Source organism: Oncorhynchus tshawytscha, linkage group LG05, assembly GCF_018296145.1.
Source record: "Oncorhynchus tshawytscha isolate Ot180627B linkage group LG05, Otsh_v2.0, whole genome shotgun sequence".
In the NCBI taxonomy this organism is placed as follows: Eukaryota; Metazoa; Chordata; class Actinopteri; order Salmoniformes; family Salmonidae; genus Oncorhynchus; species Oncorhynchus tshawytscha.
The window spans coordinates 29,493,400-29,511,955 of NC_056433.1; the positions used below are offsets into that span (position 1 = coordinate 29,493,400).

At 44.9% G+C, this 18,556-nt stretch overlaps 1 protein-coding gene across 1 annotated transcript; it reads right to left on the reverse strand.

Moving 5' to 3' along the window:
- Positions 1 to 5,268: 5,268 nt before the first annotated feature.
- LOC112250456 (isthmin-2) lies at positions 5,269 to 18,548 on the reverse strand. The gene is made up of 6 exons (XM_024420624.2): positions 17,398 to 18,548; positions 13,823 to 14,077; positions 11,171 to 11,492; positions 8,455 to 8,592; positions 8,175 to 8,243; positions 5,269 to 8,055 (listed from the first exon to the last, which is right to left on the reverse strand). Exons 1-6 carry the CDS (start codon positions 17,746 to 17,748, stop codon positions 7,538 to 7,540), a joined length of 1,653 nt encoding a protein of 550 aa, XP_024276392.1. The 5' UTR covers positions 17,749 to 18,548; the 3' UTR covers positions 5,269 to 7,537.
- Positions 18,549 to 18,556: the final 8 nt, after the last annotated feature.

Genomic DNA, 18,556 nt, shown 5'->3' on the forward strand with positions numbered 1-18,556 from the left:
TATTGAGGTATGTCCAACAGAGGACGCCTATCTAAACTATTGAGATGTAGCCCATGAGTCAGTGACGTATTGAGGTATGTCCAACAGAGGATGCCTATCTACACTATTGAGATGCAGCCCATGAGTCAGCGATGTATTGAGGTATGTCCAACAGCAGGGGTCACTCTATGTTAGGTTTTGAAGATCCTTCCTTCCTAGTGTCATGCTGAGGGCCTTTGCACTGCCTCACTTACATAGGTTAGTTAAGGCAGTGATTCTCAACAGTACCCTGGGGGGTACTTGGCCTATCCACAGGGGGTACTTGAGAAGACTCATTAGACCATAGGCCTACTGCTAAATTGCACATGAGGGGGTACTTCAGGGGTACTTCAAATGTACTTGGTGGTACAGTAACCAAAAAAGGTTGAGAACCACCGAGGTAAGGAATAGGATGAAGCTGCTCCCAGATCTAAGGTCAATTTCTCAATCACACAATTTCAATCAATCAGTAGCCTTGTCCCCAGGCTCAATTGAGTGAGCTGGCTGGTGGATGAGATTAACCAATGAGTTATTACCATATTTATTCATGTTTTATCAATCTTCTACAACCTCCCATAGATTGTAGATTTCCCCTCTCTGAAGAACTGTTTGTGTGGTGACATATCAATGATACGTTATCGGCCATACCCGCCATACAGGCTACTGGGTAGATGAAATGAAATCCAAAATTAACTCAGGCAGTATGTACAGTAGGTTATACTTCACCTTGAACTACTAAATCTCATTCTCCGCTATGCCAACTTCACGCCTGTACATATTGTTCCCAATAACTTCAGTGGTACTCTGCTTTTTTTATTCACAGAGGGGGAAAAAGGAGCAATCATATTTTTGAACTGGTCCTTGGCTCAGTGTAAGGCTGTAAGCACCGGAGGCTGTTCAATGTTGTTATTGTTATGGCTGGCTCACTGCCGTCCCAGTAGTATCACTAGGCTGGCTTCTCTTCTCTAGGCAAGGCTGAGGCTCATCATGTTGCAGGGTATTGTCTTGGCTCATCTTGTGGTTACATTAACAGCCGACAGAGAGAGGCAGGGAGAGAGAGGAAGAGATACAGAGAGACAGAGCAGATAACACTAAAGAGAGAGAGACACAGAGAGAGAAAATGTATTAATCCTCCTGGAAAACAGCATCAAAACAAACATTTCTGGAGTCTGATTCCACAGACGAATTTGTTGGTCCTTTTTTAAGGAGGATATTGCTGTCCTCTATTGGGATCATTGTGCTGAAAATTGCTCAAACAATGTATTGGAATCACGCCACTGTAGGAAGTAATGCCACTATGTAGGTATGTCAATGTCAACCACAATTGCTTTACCAACTTCTCCAGAACTCATAGAATACATGGAATAGAATACAACTGTATTATCCATTGGTTAGAAAGGACACACGTTGAGAGGCACAGGATCAGCAGCAGTGCAGTGCCCCTGGATGGAGAGCAATTGTGGGGGGTTAAGTGCCTTGCCCAAGAGCACAATGGCAGGAGATGGTACATTGCATCAGAGACCATGTGCAATCATCTACCAACTCTGTCTGTTGTAAATGTGACCACAAGAGAGACCTCACACATACTCAACTACAACATTCTAACAACATGCAGGTTAAAAGGGATGTGAACCATTTTTATTTTAAAAAACAACCCCTGTTTCCTGTCTTTCTGTGTACCTTTGATTGACGGTGTGCGTTGATATGTTTGTTTGTTAAATGCATGTAAATCATAAATCACTGCTCACAAGAAAGAAAGCATGTGACCGCCTCAGAGGCACACAGATGTTTACAGGTCTCCTGGGGTTACATATTAGCTGGAGTAGATCACTTCTGTATGACAGTCTCCAATGGCGTCAGTTCTAGTAATTGATCTGTATTTGTGTGTGTGTGTGTGTGTGTGTGTGTGTGTGTGTGTGTGTGTGTGTGTGTGTGTGTGTGTGTGTGTGTGTGTGTGTGTGTGTGTGTGTGTGTGTGTGTGTGTGTGTGTGTGTGTGTGTGTGTGTGTGTGTGTGTGTGTGTGTGCGCGCGCACGCGCGCGCGTGTGTGTCCTGTGTACTACTCTCATATAGGCGGGCCACAGTGTGTGTTGGGGGCTGGGGATTCTGTTGGGGATATAGGGAGTGTAGTGGTGGAGAACTTAGTCCACTATATGCCGGTCCTGGTCCACTGCGGTGCACTTAACATGCTGAGGAAATCTCATATTCCTGTCAGCCTAGCAGAGTTAACAGGAGCGTAACCACCAAGTCCTGGCTCTGGGCCTGGCCAGCCATGACTAAGACTGCATCCATATACTTTCACGTCATCCATCTGCACAGCTTCCTCTCCGATGCCTCACCTACTGTAACGTTGCTTTTACTAGTAGCCTTTTCTATTCCCCCTTATTCTTCGTCCACCCTTTGCTTCACAAGGATTTATCATGCGTGGTATTGTAAGATTGCATTACAGTGTACAGCAACTGCATAGTGAATTGTGTATTCTGAACTCAAGATCCATAAACGAATGTCTAGTTCTGTTATGAACATCTGTGTTTTGGTGAAATATGGAAATGATAGAACCATGCCGTGAGATGATGTGCGTGTCGCGCTCATGTTGAGTTGAGCAAATATATGCAGCTCATTGAAAAACACCTCTTTCTTGCATGATTCAAGATTTCAGATAACATTTTTAGTCAGTCCCAAAAATGTCTCCAATCCTTTTTATGCTCTTTCCTTGAGCATTTTCTTTCTCCTTCTCTGTAGACCTGGGTTCAAATACTATTCAAAATCGTTCAAATACGTTGTGCATTTGTTTAAGCCTGCCTAAAGTGCCAGATGGGCAGGGATTACACCTGTGGGACTATTCTATTGGTCCATTAAACCAGGCAACCTCAGTCAAGCACAGATCAAGTATTTGAAATGATTTCAAAGAGTATTTGAAGCCATGTCTTCTTCTCTGTTCTGTCTTCACATCTGTGGATATTTATCTATTATTCAGAGAACAAACGTGGTCAGCATCTGTCTGGATGCATTCCACAGACAGCTCATCTTTAGTCAACTTAGAACTAGAACTAACTGTAAAACGCTATCTAACACAGATTTCTTTATAGTTAAATGATTCTACCGGCAACTCAAATACATACAAATCTTCACATACTGCATTGATATGTGTGCAAACTTTCACATACCAATTTTGGGTACAGCCGGAAAGGGACTCGCAACTCCTCGGAGCCTGGTTCCTCTCTAGATTTCTTTCTAGGTTCCTGCTTCTATGGTGTTTTTTCTAGCCACTGTGCTTCTGCCTCTGCATTACTTTCTGTTTAGGGTTTTACGTTAGGTATCTGTAATACACTTTGTGACAACTGCTGCCATAGAAAGGGCTAAATTAAAGTTGACTGATTGAATTTAGAAACTTGGAACAATATAACTGTAGAACACACACACACACACACACACCATCAACTCCTTATTAACCAGTCCTGCATTTGTGTGAATGAGCAAACCAACACTGGTGTTTCTTTCTTACTCTTTTCCTGCTTTTAAGTATACATATTTCAAATCAGTATAGACTCAATTGCCACCCGGACCCATGAGCAAAATAATGTTCCGTTCTAGAAGTATCAGTGTTCCTCTGGTGTTCTCCTTTCTTACAGGGGACAGAGAGGCAGGAGAAAATGCTATGCTATGAATTATGGTGAGGACCTATAGGAATTAAGAGAATCTAAAAATGGTTAAATAAAAGAAATAATGTGTACTTGAGGTACACTCGACAGACAAAAAAGTAGGCGTAACAGAAAGTTCAAGACTGTACCTTCCTTTTGAGAAGGAATGATACGCCTATGGATCTGCACTGCCCTGACCTCTGAATCTCCATTATTTAACCCCCCTGTAAGAGTATACGGAGTTACGGACAGACATGATTATGTACAGATTAGAGAACCGAGAACAACCCAGAAAACAGATGAGATTGTTGTCTATGTTGCCATCTGTGAGTTATAGAATCAAAAATCAATGCGGATGTGATGTGCCTTCCTCACCCTATAGCAAGCGAAACCACATTATCATCCCTGCACTTGATACTTCCTTGTGTCAATAAGAAAGAGAACGAGGTTCCTGTGATTTCTATAGTAATTAATAGGTCATCATGTTTTGGTCTAAGAAGCGTTTGTTCCGTTATTAACTCTGGCTTCTCCAAAATCTGGGTTGGACTTTGAAAACAAATTGATGCCATCTGGAGAACACAGTCGACGAAGCAAATTGAGTGTGATTCTGTTGATGCATGGTGTTTCACTACGGTAATATAATAACGTAACCAGTCCGAGCACTCTTCATCCATATGTGATTGAATCAGGGTGCAAAGTTCAACCCTGCTTCTCATCATTTCAGTATAGAGTCAATAGTCACGACGAAATGTGGCACAGAACTAACGTTTCATTTTGTTTCCAAAGAGGATCATTGAACTACATAATAAAGATGCATTCATGAGCCAATGTTGCTTCGTGTCTTGCAGCTCAAGTTCAGGATTTGGAGGTGGAGAATAGAACTCACCTCAATGGTCTACTCAATCATTCTCCAATCCCCCACTTACTGACAAAATCAACAACGACAGACAAAAGCCTCTTTGATCCTGCCTTTTTGTTTGCAGCCAACAGAACATAGACGAGCTCGCTCCGAGAATAACCAACATGTAAAAAAACAAAACATTCTGCCTGTCCTAAAATGTATAACGTTTCAGGCCGTTTGGTCTCCAAGTGAAAGCAGATTGCTCCACACATGCGGAGGCTGGGGTTCAGCCTTGTAAGATCAGTCAGCAGGCCATGCCTGGACGACCCTGGTTAAGGCACAGCAAGTGGAAAAACAAAGACATCAAAACGCAGTCAGCTTCTCTTCTTCTCTGCCTGCCCGAGACCCTGGGAGAGAGAGAGGGCATGCTCCACAGATCAGGTTCTTGTGAAAACGTTCAATTTGGAAGTGATACTACTGAGTAAAACACAGGGCCGTTAAAAGTTCACCGATCTCAACTTTTTTGGGGGGGTAGTGAACAGCCTTTTTTGATGAAGACCTTGGGCCAAAACATCAGTAAACTTAAGCACCTCTAGAAAGAAAGATTTGCGGCCAACTTTTCTTATGCTTTACTGTGTTTTGAAATCTAGTAGATGAGTTGTGGCTTTGTGTATGATGAGGAAGTCAACTACACAGAGAAACTACGCAGATTTCAAAGACACCTGATAGTATACAGAAGGACAGAACAAGGACAATTATGAGCCAGACAATCAATGCAAACGTCTTTATATTCCTCATTGTATTTGTCACAACATATTTTCATAGCACAGAAGTACAATAAAATGATAAAATGATACAGACACTTGATGGAGTTGCTGTTGGAGTGGTCATATCATGTGAGGCAGGTCGTTTCCCTTCTGACGTCACCATGGAGTCAGAGTGTCTCAGTCCGAAGTAGATTTTAAAGATTCCAGAACCTTTCCCGAAACAATTCCAGGAGTTTTCCAGAAATCCCAGTTGAAGAACTCCAGGTTGGATGATTCCCTCGCAGGTTATGCCCTGCTGATTCCACAAATATTCCAGCCAGGATTTTCTTTACCTGGGTATTTTGGGAAAGTGAATGTTGTGAATTTTGCAACCCTAGTAGTGCACCATGTGGGTTTTAGTAGAGTCATTTCAAAGCTTTAGCAGACTTAAAAAAACGGACAATAAATACTGTACAAGACAATATGGTACACTCTTAGACAAAAGGGTTACAAAAGGGTTCTTCAGCTGTCCCCATAGGACAACCCTTTTTGGCTCCAGGTAAAACCCTTTTTTGTTCCAGGTAGAACCATTTTGGGTTCCATGTAGAACCCTCTGTTGAAAAGGTTCTATATGGAACCCAAAACCGTTCAACTTGGAACCAAAAGGATTCTACCTGGAACGAACAAGTGTTATTCTAAGAGTTCTCCTAAGGGGACAGCCAAAGAACCCTTTTAGGTTCTAGATAGCACCTTTTTTCTATGAGTATAGTTATACTAGTTTAAGAAATCACAAAATATCAACCATGCTTTTAAACAGAAACTCACATGATAATACACTTTACAAATGGACAATGCAGCATTTCTGGCAAGTTACCCTTTCACAATTATAACATTATAACATATAAACATTTGATTTTCATACATGCCATCGTTTGTATATATATATATATATATATACCTTAAATAAAGTGCCTTCCTTAAAAAAAACAACAACATGTGATTTCAAAATGTAATGCATGTTTGCACACATAAAAAAAAAACTGAATTCCTGAAAGAGGTTTGGAGCATAAATGTTAAGACTTCAAGCCAACAGTTCCCACTCCTATGAAGTCTTTGCAAAAACAATGCAACATATCGCAATGGAATAGAACAGCTATTCAACTTTAATTACATTGACAGAAAAAATGGCTTGCCAAAAACCGCACAAAGAGCATCATTTCATAACTTTATCTGAATTAATACTGTATTTATCCGCTCTTCATCCATTTACACTGTAGATCCAACTTTTTCGTTTCCGTAACACGTACCATTCTCATCTTTAATGTGCGCTCTGAAGTACAGTCCGAGGTGCACTCTGAAGTGCACTCTGAAGTAGTGGTTCCCAATGCTGCTCCACTGTTGAGGTACATATGGGCTATAATCTCTAACAATATGAGTCCCCCTGAGAAAACTGTAGAAACATCCATGATTGAAGGTTCTCAAACTGTCATTGTTGAAACAGAGGACGAGAAGTTCAGTCCAGACCAGAAGACTGTCTCCACCTCCAAGCTTCTAAGAAGTTGTTCTGTTGGCATGTTATCAAGAATGAGCATGAGGTGCTGGGTGTGGTTGTTCGTGCTTGTAAACTTCTTTCTTTAGACCAAATTCTCTCCTAAGCTTTAGATTATATTTTTTAAGAATAACCTTTCAGCAAATTCATGTTTGTTCAATCATATATCCCCCTCCAGTACCTATTTAACTTCATCTTCTCATAGCAGCATAGTTATGACTATATTCATGTGTTGGGCATGACACATTCCACAATCCCCTTTTCAAAACAAGACTTACTACAGTATCAAACATCTCACACAGCAAAATCAAATCAGGAAGTACATTTGGGATGTTCATGTTGCTTTCGTCAGTCACACAGAGCCACAACACCTACAACAAGCCACCAACAGGCTAGACGACAATGTCATGGACAGACAGCGTGAGAGAGAGACAGAGAGCTTGGTACCATGCTGGATGCGAAACACGTCGGCAAGCATTGACAGGACTGCGTCTTTTTAGTTGTTATTCAGTTCAATGAAGTTCAGTTCTGTTCTGTTGGGTCTGGTCACAGGGTGTTTAATGTGCCAAATCCTAACTTGAAATCAACTTGCACCTCAACCTTGCAACCGCCATACCTCCTTATATGCAAAATGCAAAAAGCTATGCAAAACAGTCCTACACGCACTCCCTTCTCAAGTTAGGATTGGGCCCCACTGTACGGGTGAATTCTGGGTAGTGTAGTTTTGGCTGCTGTGTGTGTTCTCAGTATTCCCGGGCCTCCTCCAGCTCGTTCATGAACACGTCATGGTGGGGGTTCTCCGGGCAGACCAGGCCGTTGTTGGGCGGCCGCACCGCGTGGAAGCGGCTCCAGTCCCCTTTACACAGGATCCAGGGAAGCACGTCCACCTTGAAGTGGAGCTCCGGGGAGAAATCCGTGCTGATCAGGTTGGGCGTTCCTGCACCCTTACCCCGTGTGATCAGACAGCCACGGTCGTCGTAGCAACAGTGCTGGGCGCCGAGTGTAGCGACATCGCTGGAGAGGGCCGAGCGGATGCAAGTCCTCGCAGAGGGTTTGTAGATGTCCAGGCGTTCTTTAGGGCCACTGGCGTCATGCCAACGGAAGGTCCGGTCGTGTCCCTCGTCGAAAGCGCTGACCACGGTGTAGGCGGCGGCCGAGGGGTAGGCACAGGGGCAGCTGGGTAGTTCTGAAAGGACCTGGTTGAGGTATCTCTGGAGGAAGTCACTCTTACAGTTCAGCCACTTCTCACAGGTGTCCACATCTAGAGGGAGAGGAGAGAGAGACCATGTTAGATGTAATTCGATTAGTAGGTGCATTCTAACTGCCCATGTTTGCTAGTTTGACTAACCTATTTGCCAAGTGTACATTGATTCGACATACCTGTGCCAAACGGTTCAGTGCCGTTCTCCATCTCGAAGGGGAAAGGTTCAGCCACTGTGTTGACAGCGTCTGCAGAGACAGGAATGGTACCATTTAGTTAGATCACGTCTCTAGCTCACATTCACAGATGATTCAGCTAATCGACTAGTTGACCAACTAACTTAAATTAGCTGAATTGGGTGTGTAAGTGCTGGGCTGGAGCAAAAGCCTGTACATCCTGTGGCTCAGGACTAGGAGTTGGTGACCGGAATCTAGAATAAACGTTGTGTGTGAAGTTCACCTGGACAAGGCTCCATGTCACATTTGGTGGCCTCTGTCAGGGTGCAGCTGTAACCACAGGACCGTGTCCTCTTCCTCTCTCCATGACCACAGGTGACTGAGCACAGAGACCAGGCACTCCACTCCTCCGTCCCCTCCTCTGTACGGGGGGAGACAAAACAACAAAACTGAAACTCATTAAGGATAAGGATCTGGATTTACATAGTGGTTTCCATGTTGTGGGGTAACTGTAACTCATTAGCCTGGGACCAGACTAATACTTGTCTTTGTTTCACCTTTGGTTTAGCTAGCAAAACTTCTGTCTGGTCACAGTAAGCTAGTATCTCACGCCTTCCATAACGGATGTGTAGGAACCACAACTACACACCCCTAGAATCCCCCTAATGCTCACTCTCTAATCAGAGAGAGTTGAATTCCTCTCCCAGCTGTAGGGTTCCCTAACTAGGTTCCGTAACTGTGTAGAACTCCCATTAAAAGCATTTGGTTTGTTCACCACATACATTTAACAAGCTATCACGGAAAAGGAAAACAACAACTTGAAAGGATTGATTAGGAGTGGGCACGAAGGAAAACTCTGCATAGTAAATAGTGCTGCTGGGAAAGAATGCTAGATTAGGTTTAGATGCCTTTCCTGAACCGAAGTATAAGCCGGAGCATACTGTAGACTCTTACACAGGAGTAGCGTTTCCCTCTCAAAGACCCCTTAATTAGCAGTTTTTCTAAAATAATATTATCTGCAAAAAAAATCTATTGACTAAATGTTAATATTTGCTATTATAGCTAAGCCATAACAAGGCCTGTATATAAGTTTTCTATCTCAGGCAACAGTATAATTTTCCTCGGGTCTAACCTTCTCCCAGCCCCATAGTCCTGTAATGTAGACTCTGCCAAATTAGAGACAAGTCTCCGCAATGAGGCTGAAGTTCTCCATCTGCTTCTGAGAGGTTTGAGTCTGGTGTTAATGATACCGAAAACATGTCCGCCCTCGATTACAGACAAGATGAGGTGGGCGCAGAAATGGCAGCTTTGTTGGTGGTGCAGCTTGGGCCTTTGTGGCGCTGCCAGCTCACCATGTGGCCAGAACACAGGAATAGACTCTTCTCAGTACAGGAGCATTTTAATTACAGAAGGGAAGCCCCAACGTTACATTACGCTAGTCTGGCATACATACTTTATATTCACTAGAATCTTATTTTATATCTGACCACTTAATAGACATGGTCGCCTTGTTCCTAACCAACATACACCTCATTTAGCAACGTTCAAGCCAGATGCACATGCACATACACATCCTATACTCAGTGAAATTGTTCAACTGACTATGTTATCGGAATGTACTGTGTTTTGGTTCATTGAGGTTTGAGGTTAAGAGCAATTGCCAGAGTTAACAGTCCGTCTCTTTTGTCTGAAACCAATCCCTTTGTCTGATCTGAAGGGTAGAGGCAAAGGGCACACTGGCTAAAATGAGTGACTTAGAATTAAACAGGGAGCTCCTCTGCCTGTGCACTATCAACGTAAACATTCATCAAACTACGAAGTTGTAACCCCTCTCTGCCTATCCTCCGAGGCCGGATTCTCTCATCCCACTGTCTTTTCCATTCCTTTAAAGTTTCCACATCCATACTCTTCCCTTCTCTTTTCATTGGCTCTGCTCTGCGGGGCTGAATAAAGCTATCTGCCTGTGCAACCAGAAGGCATGGTGCTCTTTTCCCACCATGCAGAAGGAGAAAACAGACTGAGGAGAATTAAGAGAAACAAAAAACAATAGAGGAGTAAATGTTCTGCACAGCCCTGAAAGCCCCGAATTCTTGAACTGTCTCAAAAGGCCTTGCCGCCTAGGGCCCAGGGCAGAGGGCCGAGCCAGGGTCTGGGGGCCTGGGGTCCCGGAGGGGGGATGAAAGACCCAGCCGAATGGCCCCTGTCATCCCCTCTTCCCAATCTGCCCTCTAATTGTTCACAAGCAGTGAGCTGTTTTGTCTGTCAGGGGGAACAGGCTCACGCTGCCATTAGCGAGTGCATCGGGCCCATCTTCAAAAGACAGCAGGCCTCCACAGTGAGCTGCGAGCTGGGACCCAGTGTCCACTTCAAAGGCTTGGGCTCCACAATGGGCCTGACGGTCGAGTGCTTGCAGAGTGGAGAGCTCTCTTGCTCGCATGCTCAGTCAATACTTCGGTCTCTCTATCTCTCTCAATTCTGTGTTCTATCTGTCTATATTGTACCACTTTTCTACATTAACTTCCTATAAATCTCTTTGTTTCTCTTTCTCTCCCACCATTTTATCTCCCACCATTTCAAAACATCCTCAACTTTTGGATGCCATTTTATCAACTAGTCTCAGACAAGGCATGCCAAAGACCAGTGGATCAAAGATGAAAGTTTTTCCAATTAGAACGATTTTTGGAAAGACTTTGGTCCAGAACCGTTGCCTGGAAGCCAAAATGATTGCCTAGATTATCAGTTGCTACTGGCATGTAGAGAAATGTTGACTCTACTGTACTCAAAGTGATCCCAAGTTAGGTGTTAACTAAGATGGCTGGTGTGACATCTAGACAGACACTGTGCCACTTAGGAGTTTACACAGGCACCCCAATTCTGTTATTTTCCCCAATTAATGGCAAAAGATCTGATCTGATTGGTAAAAAAAAACTATTATTGGCAAAAGATCCGAATTTGGCTGCCCGTGTAATCTCAGCCTTAGCGAAGACAAGAAGCCTCACCATAGTAGCTATGAGTGGCGTCCCAACCCTCGTTCCAGCGACTGTCCCAGTCTCCCCCCACTCCACTTGGGAGGGGCTCCTCACTACCATACTCCAACAGGTAATCGTCGTCCTCCTCCTCTTCAGTCTCCTCCAGCCCTGAGCGGCCAGTTCCATCCTCACTGGAGTCAGCATCTGTGTAGCCCCAGAACAGGGGCCAGAACAGCTTCTTACCACCCAGCCAGTCTACAGTAGAAGGGGAGGAAGGAGGGATCCAGTCCTTGTCCGTTACCAGATCCATCTCCACTTCTATGTTAGGGTCATCCACCACCTCAATGGTCACCTGGGACAGGTTGAGAGGAAAGAGGGTGTTAGTAAATGTTATTACAAAACGTGCAAGCTTGGTATCAAAGGTCTGCGCATGCTAAACTGGCAACCTCTACACACTCTGGTGTATTCGGGCACACAAAGTCTGTACAAAATAAATAAATAAATAACATTTAAAAAAAAAGACAAGCTCTTTAAATTATATAAAGCGGGTGTATTCGAAAGCCACAATGAAACCAAGATATGACTGAGCAGACTCCTCGGAAATAATCCCAACCTCCAGAAGTACCAGGGAAACTGACCTGCCTAATTTAAAGCTCTGACTTGGCCAGGCAGAAACGAGATATGCATTGAGCACTCAATCAGATGATCCTACTTCCTAAGCATTTGTTATGATTTTAACTCCTCATTAGACTGGTGGGTGACTCCTCATTAGACTGGTAGGTGACTCCTCATTAGACTGGTAGATGACTCCTCATTAGACTGGAAGGTGACTCCTCATTAGACTGGTAGGTGACTCCTCATTAGACTAGTGGGTGACTCCTCATTAGACTGGAAGGTGACTCCTCATTAGACTGGTAGGTGACTCCTCATTAGACTGGTAGGTGACTCCTCATTAGACTGGTAGGTGACTCCTTATTAGACTGGTAGGTGACTCCTCATTAGACTGGTAGGTGACTCCTCATTAGACTGGTAGGTGACTCCTCATTAGACTGGTGGGTGACTCCTCATTAGACTGGTGGGTGACTCCTCATTAGACTGGTGGGTGACTCCTCATTAGACTGGTAGGTGACTACTCATTAGACTGGTAGGTGACTCCTCATTAGACTGGTGGGTGACTCCTCATTAGACTGGTGGGTGACTCCTCATTAGACTGGTGGGTGACTACTCATTAGACTGGTGGGTGACTACTCATTAGACTGGTGGCTGACTACTCATTAGACTGATGGGTGACTCCTCATTAGACTGGTGGGTGACTCCTCATTAGACTGGTGGGTGACTCCTCATTAGACTGGTGGGTGACTCCTCATTAGACTGGTGGGTGACTCCTCATTAGACTGGTGGGTGACTCCTCATTAGACTGGTGGGTGACTCTCCTCATTGGAGAGATGACTGGTGGGTGACTCCTCATTAGACTGGTGGGTGACTCCTCATTAGACTGGTGGGTGACTCCTCATTAGACTGGTGGGTGACTCCTCATTAGACTGGTGGGTGACTCCTCATTAGACTGGTGGGTGACTCCTCATTAGACTGGTGGGTGACTACTCATTAGACTGGTGGGTGACTACTCATTAGACTGGTGGCTGACTACTCATTAGACTGATGGGTGACTCCTCATTAGACTGGTGGGTGACTCCTCATTAGACTGGTGGGTGACTCCTCATTAGACTGGTGGGTGACTCCTCATTAGACTGGTGGGTGACTCCTCATTAGACTGGTGGGTGACTCCTCATTAGACTGGTGGGTGACTCCTCATTAGACTGGTGGGTGACTCCTCATTAGACTGGTGGGTGACTCCTCATTAGACTGGTGGGTGACTCCTCATTAGACTGGTGGGTGACTCCTCATTAGACTGGTGGGTGACTCCTCATTAGACTGGTGGGTGACTCCTCATTAGACTGGTAGATGACTACTCATTAGACTGGTGGGTGACTGCTCATTAGACTGGTCGATGACTACTCATTAGACTGGTGGGTGACTACTCATTAGACTGGTAGGTGACTACTGTAAGACTCATCCTGTATGTTAAAGCTCCAATTGGCAGCCTAATTCTCTATATAGTGCACTACTTTTGAGCCCCAGGGAATAGGGTGCTATTTGGGCCACAGTCTATATAGTAGAGGATGTCAGGACCAGGCAACTGGGGGGCTATAGTGAGGAACTTCCATCCCCAGTAGAGGGCAGAGCCAGCCTGAGGTCATTACATGCAGCTCCAGCTAACCACATCCTGGAATCAACCAGAAGATGTAACCAACTACTGTGAGATTGAGATGAGTTGAATGGAAGGGCATGCTGAAGACATTGAGGCTAATCGCTTGAGAAATCACAGGAAATGGGAGGAATGAAGCAGATTTTCTACTAGAGGTAGATTTATGTGATGTGGAGCTGAGTTGTCCTTCTTCTGACATTTTATGAAATATCCCACTCATCATGCCACAGAGAAAATCAACACCATAGAAATGAATGAAGGTAACCGATCTCTATACTGCCTAACCAAGTGGGCACTCTGCCACACATTGGTATAGGATGAGTTTCCCGCCCTACAATGCAAAGAGATCTCTGTAAAGAAATCTCTGAGAGTGAGAATTTCTTTCAAATATCCAATCAATAATCATCACCACTCACCTGGATGTTGGGGTTCTGAGAGCTGATGTCTGCATTGGCGAGCTCTGGGAAGTTCTTGAGGTCCAGAACGAAGGGTTTAATCTCCTCCTCCGGCTCAGGCTGGGGCAGAACCCCTACGGATCGATGCTGAGAGTGAGACCACCTCCTCTTGTGGCGGTGCTCCGTGTCAGGGGGGAGGAGGCTCTGGACCTGGTTCTGCTGCTCTAAGGCCTCCGGTCCACGATGGACCCCACTGGCGGGCGACTGAGCACGAGCCTGAGTAAAAAGATAGGAGACCTCAATTAAGCATCATGATGAAACACAGTGGACTGGACCATTCTGAAGATTTGGATGAAATGAATAACACACAGTACATTTGCTACTGGCTGGTTTAAAGCCACATAGGTTAAACTTGCTAGTTTAGTTTAGCAGGTTGTTATATGAAAGCTTAAAAACATTGGGGTTTTCATTGTCAACCCCCTATAACATTTCCACCGTGTTACTATCATGTTTCCACTGTCCATGCTGTTAGACCGTTCTGAAAACCATGAGGGCAACAAACCAACCAACCAACAAACCAACCAACCAACCAACCAACAAACCAACCTACCAACCAACCAACCCACCCTAGTCCATCCATTTCTCTTTTTTCCCACAGCAGCCAAAGCCCTGGCATCCAGGCCTTTGACAAAGAGGAGACTGTGCCAGATTCTCTAGTTTTAATGAGAGAGACTCGGAGTCGTGGGACCCCTGGGACGGTGGGCAGGCTGGCCTTGTGTGTCTCAACCTGCTATACACAGACACAAGTTGTAGGGGTCCTCCTCAGTCAGATTCCAACCATCAGACACCTGTCAATGTCTTTTTCTAAATTGAAGCTCATCAGAGAGTAGGATGAAGTTCTCCCCTAATTCTGAGCTAAGATCAGTTTGACGTTTCTCCACTCTAACAGTTAAAGTTCGAATTCAGGGAGGGTGAGCTGATCTAAGGGTAACTTCCACTACTCTAAGCTTTTAATTCAGCCAGCATCTATAAATAAATAGCCCAAACATCTGACGGGGCCTCAGTGTCTGGAGCCGTGCCAGTTTGCGGTCGAAAATGTGGTGCCATTTAAAACAATGAGGGGGAAAAAAATCTGGAGCCGTGACAAAACGGTTGAGCAATTGTGGTTATGGGGCCGAAAACAGACCATACTTTTTCAGTGGCTGCAATTGTCCCATAAAAAAAGTCCATCAGATCAGATCCAACCATGAGAACACATGGCCACCATTTAGAGGTAACCCCTGTCAAACAGCATGAGGACGGGAGAGGAAGATGGGGAGAGAGAAAGGGGAATGAGAAAGAGTAAACAGAGGATTCTGACAAAGAGAGAGAGGCAGAGGGGGATCAGAAAGGCTTCCCCTGGGGTCTAGGCAGGTCCCTCTGAGGCTTAGCATTAAAAGATCTTCAATGCATGGTTTCTACCACTTGTATCATGGTCTGACTAGAGAAGTATTGTCAGAAGTTAGATCTAGTTAAAGGAGCTCACATAAGATACTCCTGACACACAAAGATATACACCGACAAGACTTTAAGATTGGAGTCATGAAAGGCCACATATTTTCACACCTTCCTCATCTTGTCTTTTTTACACATCTGGATTCTGTATTCAGTCTCCTCCTCCTCTCTCTCTCTCCTCTCTCTCTCTCTCTGCAGAGGGGCTCCCCTGATGATCAAAGGCCTATTGGTTGATGGTATGCGGTCTGTCTTTACGAGCCACTATGGATGTGCAGCAGTGGGAGCCCTGGCCTTTCCGACACACAACAAAGGAATTACCATTAAATTCCTCTTCCGTCATGAAACAAAGCTTAGTGTCCTTTGTAGGGGGTGGCTGGGGGGACACTGGAGCCATTTAGGCCGGCCGGCCTAGTAGTCGTCTGTGACACACATTCAGCGGGGACAGAAGAGGAAAGGAGGGGAGGTGGATGTACAGTACTGTATGGATGATGAAGCAGAAGAGAAGGAAAACAGGCAGGCAGGCAGGCGGGTGGGCGGGTGGGTGGTGTGGCAGGCAGGCAGGCAGGCGGGCAGGCAGGCGGGTGGGCGGGTGGTGTGGCAGGCAGGCAGGCAGGCGGGGCGGGTGGGCGGGCGGGTGGTGTGGCAGGCAGGCCTGATTTATGTGTCCACAGATATCAAAGGCCTCTGCACTTGGCCATTTTCTAACCATTACAGAAGAACAATAAACTATGGGGTCCTTTGATCGCCTCTTTGAAAATGTGGAAAAGAAAAAAGAAAAAACAAGTGCTTGAAAGAGGGAGAGAGGAAAGGAGGGGAGGGGGGTGAAACCGAACAGATAAATAAAGCAAACAGGTCTCAATATTTGGGAATGAGGCCACGCACACTTCACACCCCTCCTCTGCCCCCCATGATGAGGGGGAAACCAAAAACAGGAAATTCCACATTAACTCAGTAAAGAGCCAACATAAACAATCAACCAGCCTGACCTCTGACCTTATTCCAGTGTGTGAGAGAGCTGCTGAGGGTTCCTTTTAACCCACTTGGTTATGTAAGCCCTTGTTATTGTGCCTCTCAATCCTCTACTGTACAAACCAGCCCCTCCTCTATCCGCTTACACTGGCATCTAACAGGTCACCAAGAAAGGTGACATAGGGTCATACTCGCTGGTGCCCAAAACGCGCATTCAGCACCACCAGTCACACTCTTCCTCTCTGTCTCTCACTCCCTCTCTCCCTAGCTGTTTGACGTCCAACTGACATGAATCATCCATCAGTTATAGGCCATGGGCATTGGGACATCAATAGGGCACCCACTGGAGGAGAGCCAGGGGAGAGAAAGTACAAAGGAACGACTTCATAACACAGATCTGGAATCTGTCTGTTTGCACCTTTCTTTCATTCGTACATCTGATTCTGTTCATGGTGACCTTCAAGCCCTCTATACACACACGTCCATGAGCGGCACAAATACCCCTATTGGATCCGGTTACAGATGTGAGCTAGGTATGTGTGTTCAAAGGGAATACAGCCTTTGAATGTATTGTAGCTGCTGTGTAATGCTATGCTGCTTAGCTCAGGCTGACCTTCTCTGGATGCTCAGATACCTTACTATACATGGAGAAACACAGAACACTTTGCCCCAAGGCCCTAGAGCTTCATTGAAACAAGTTTCCTTTGGTTCATGAACAGGGAATGGGCAATGACAGTCTGCTATGAGTGCACAGCATTGTAAGTCTGTCTGTGATGCCGTGATTATGGTTTGCTATCAAGTAAACCTTTGAATGATGTGAATGATAATGCAGAATGTTTTTGGCAGGAGAGCAGTAGTTATTTTCTGGAAACTAATTCAGTTATCACAATTAATTTGACTTAAATAAATAATTGGCATGATGGCACCAAAAGAACTCATACTGTAATTTGCACGTAGACATGTGTTTGTAATATATTCAAATATTGTACTAATTAAGTATTAAATCATTTACATATGCTCAATTAATTTAAATACAATTTGCATCACATTTCACTCGTTACATTTGGAACGCATTGCACGGAATTGGCCAAATCTTTGTAGATGGAAATAATCAAGAAAATACATTTGCTTACCTCCAAAGACACTCCGTTATGCAGTTTGTTGTGCTGTTTGGTGGGAAAGCCCATCACCAATCCAACGAAAAGTACTAAAAAGATCATCAATATTGTCAGACATCTCCCCCCGACTTGAATCATTTTCTCCATTGAAGTGACAACTGACAAGTAATTTGAAGTCCCCAATCTATCCAATTTATCCCTAACTTGTATATTCTTTACGTAGCGAGAGAAACGTTGTTTTCTGTCCTCATCCGAGCTTCTCTTTTCCAGAACTTGTTTCCTTACGAGCAGGTCACCTATTCGACCAGCAGCAACAGCTTTAGAGTCTTCCTCTTGATAGAGATGCGCGCTGATGTCCGATGGCATCCGACGCACAATCCATATCCCTCTGCCGCACTTCGACGCAACTCTGACCACTCAGACTCTCAAAGCGACTGATTTCTCCTTTCACTGTCTGTCTGCCTGCCTATATGTTGCGTCTAGGTCAATGTCTAGGTTCTTCAAGCCTCCCCATTTAACCAGACCAACTTGGGCTATAAGTACAAAAGACACACACAACCACGCACTCTCTCAGTGCGCACCGGTGAACGGTTTATTCAACTAGGTTAAAATAGTTGGGTACACTTCCTTATGGATGGGTGAGTGTTTTCTTCCAATACATTGACATCTGGAGTTGAGAATAGCCTGTTTGCGTTCTCTGACGCGTTAATCCATTATCCAATTGAAGTCAGTCGATTATCTACAACGCAGGTTTGTCCAAATCAATCAGTGTCTGAGTCGCACTGGTTCGGATACGCACGTCTTCACACCTTCTACACTGTTGAAGAGAGGAGTGATGCTTAAGAGGGGGTGTCTCGCGGATCTAGTTATCCAAATAGAGGGAGAGAGCCCTTTGGAGATGTGACCGGGACACAGAAACGACTGATAATTGGCACGCGCATAATGGAAGAGGAGATAAGTGACTTTGTAGACTGGATTAAATGGATTACCAGGGAGCCAACACCTTCATTAGGCACATTAGGTGTCACACGTCAAGAAAACATTCCCCCTGAGCAAAGGCGCTGATCAAAGGTCTACTTTCACACTACTCTTCATGTAAAAATATGGTGCGTCAATGCAAACTTCACGGCAAGAGGCGTCATTCTCCAGTAACCGATACAGTTTTACATGCCGA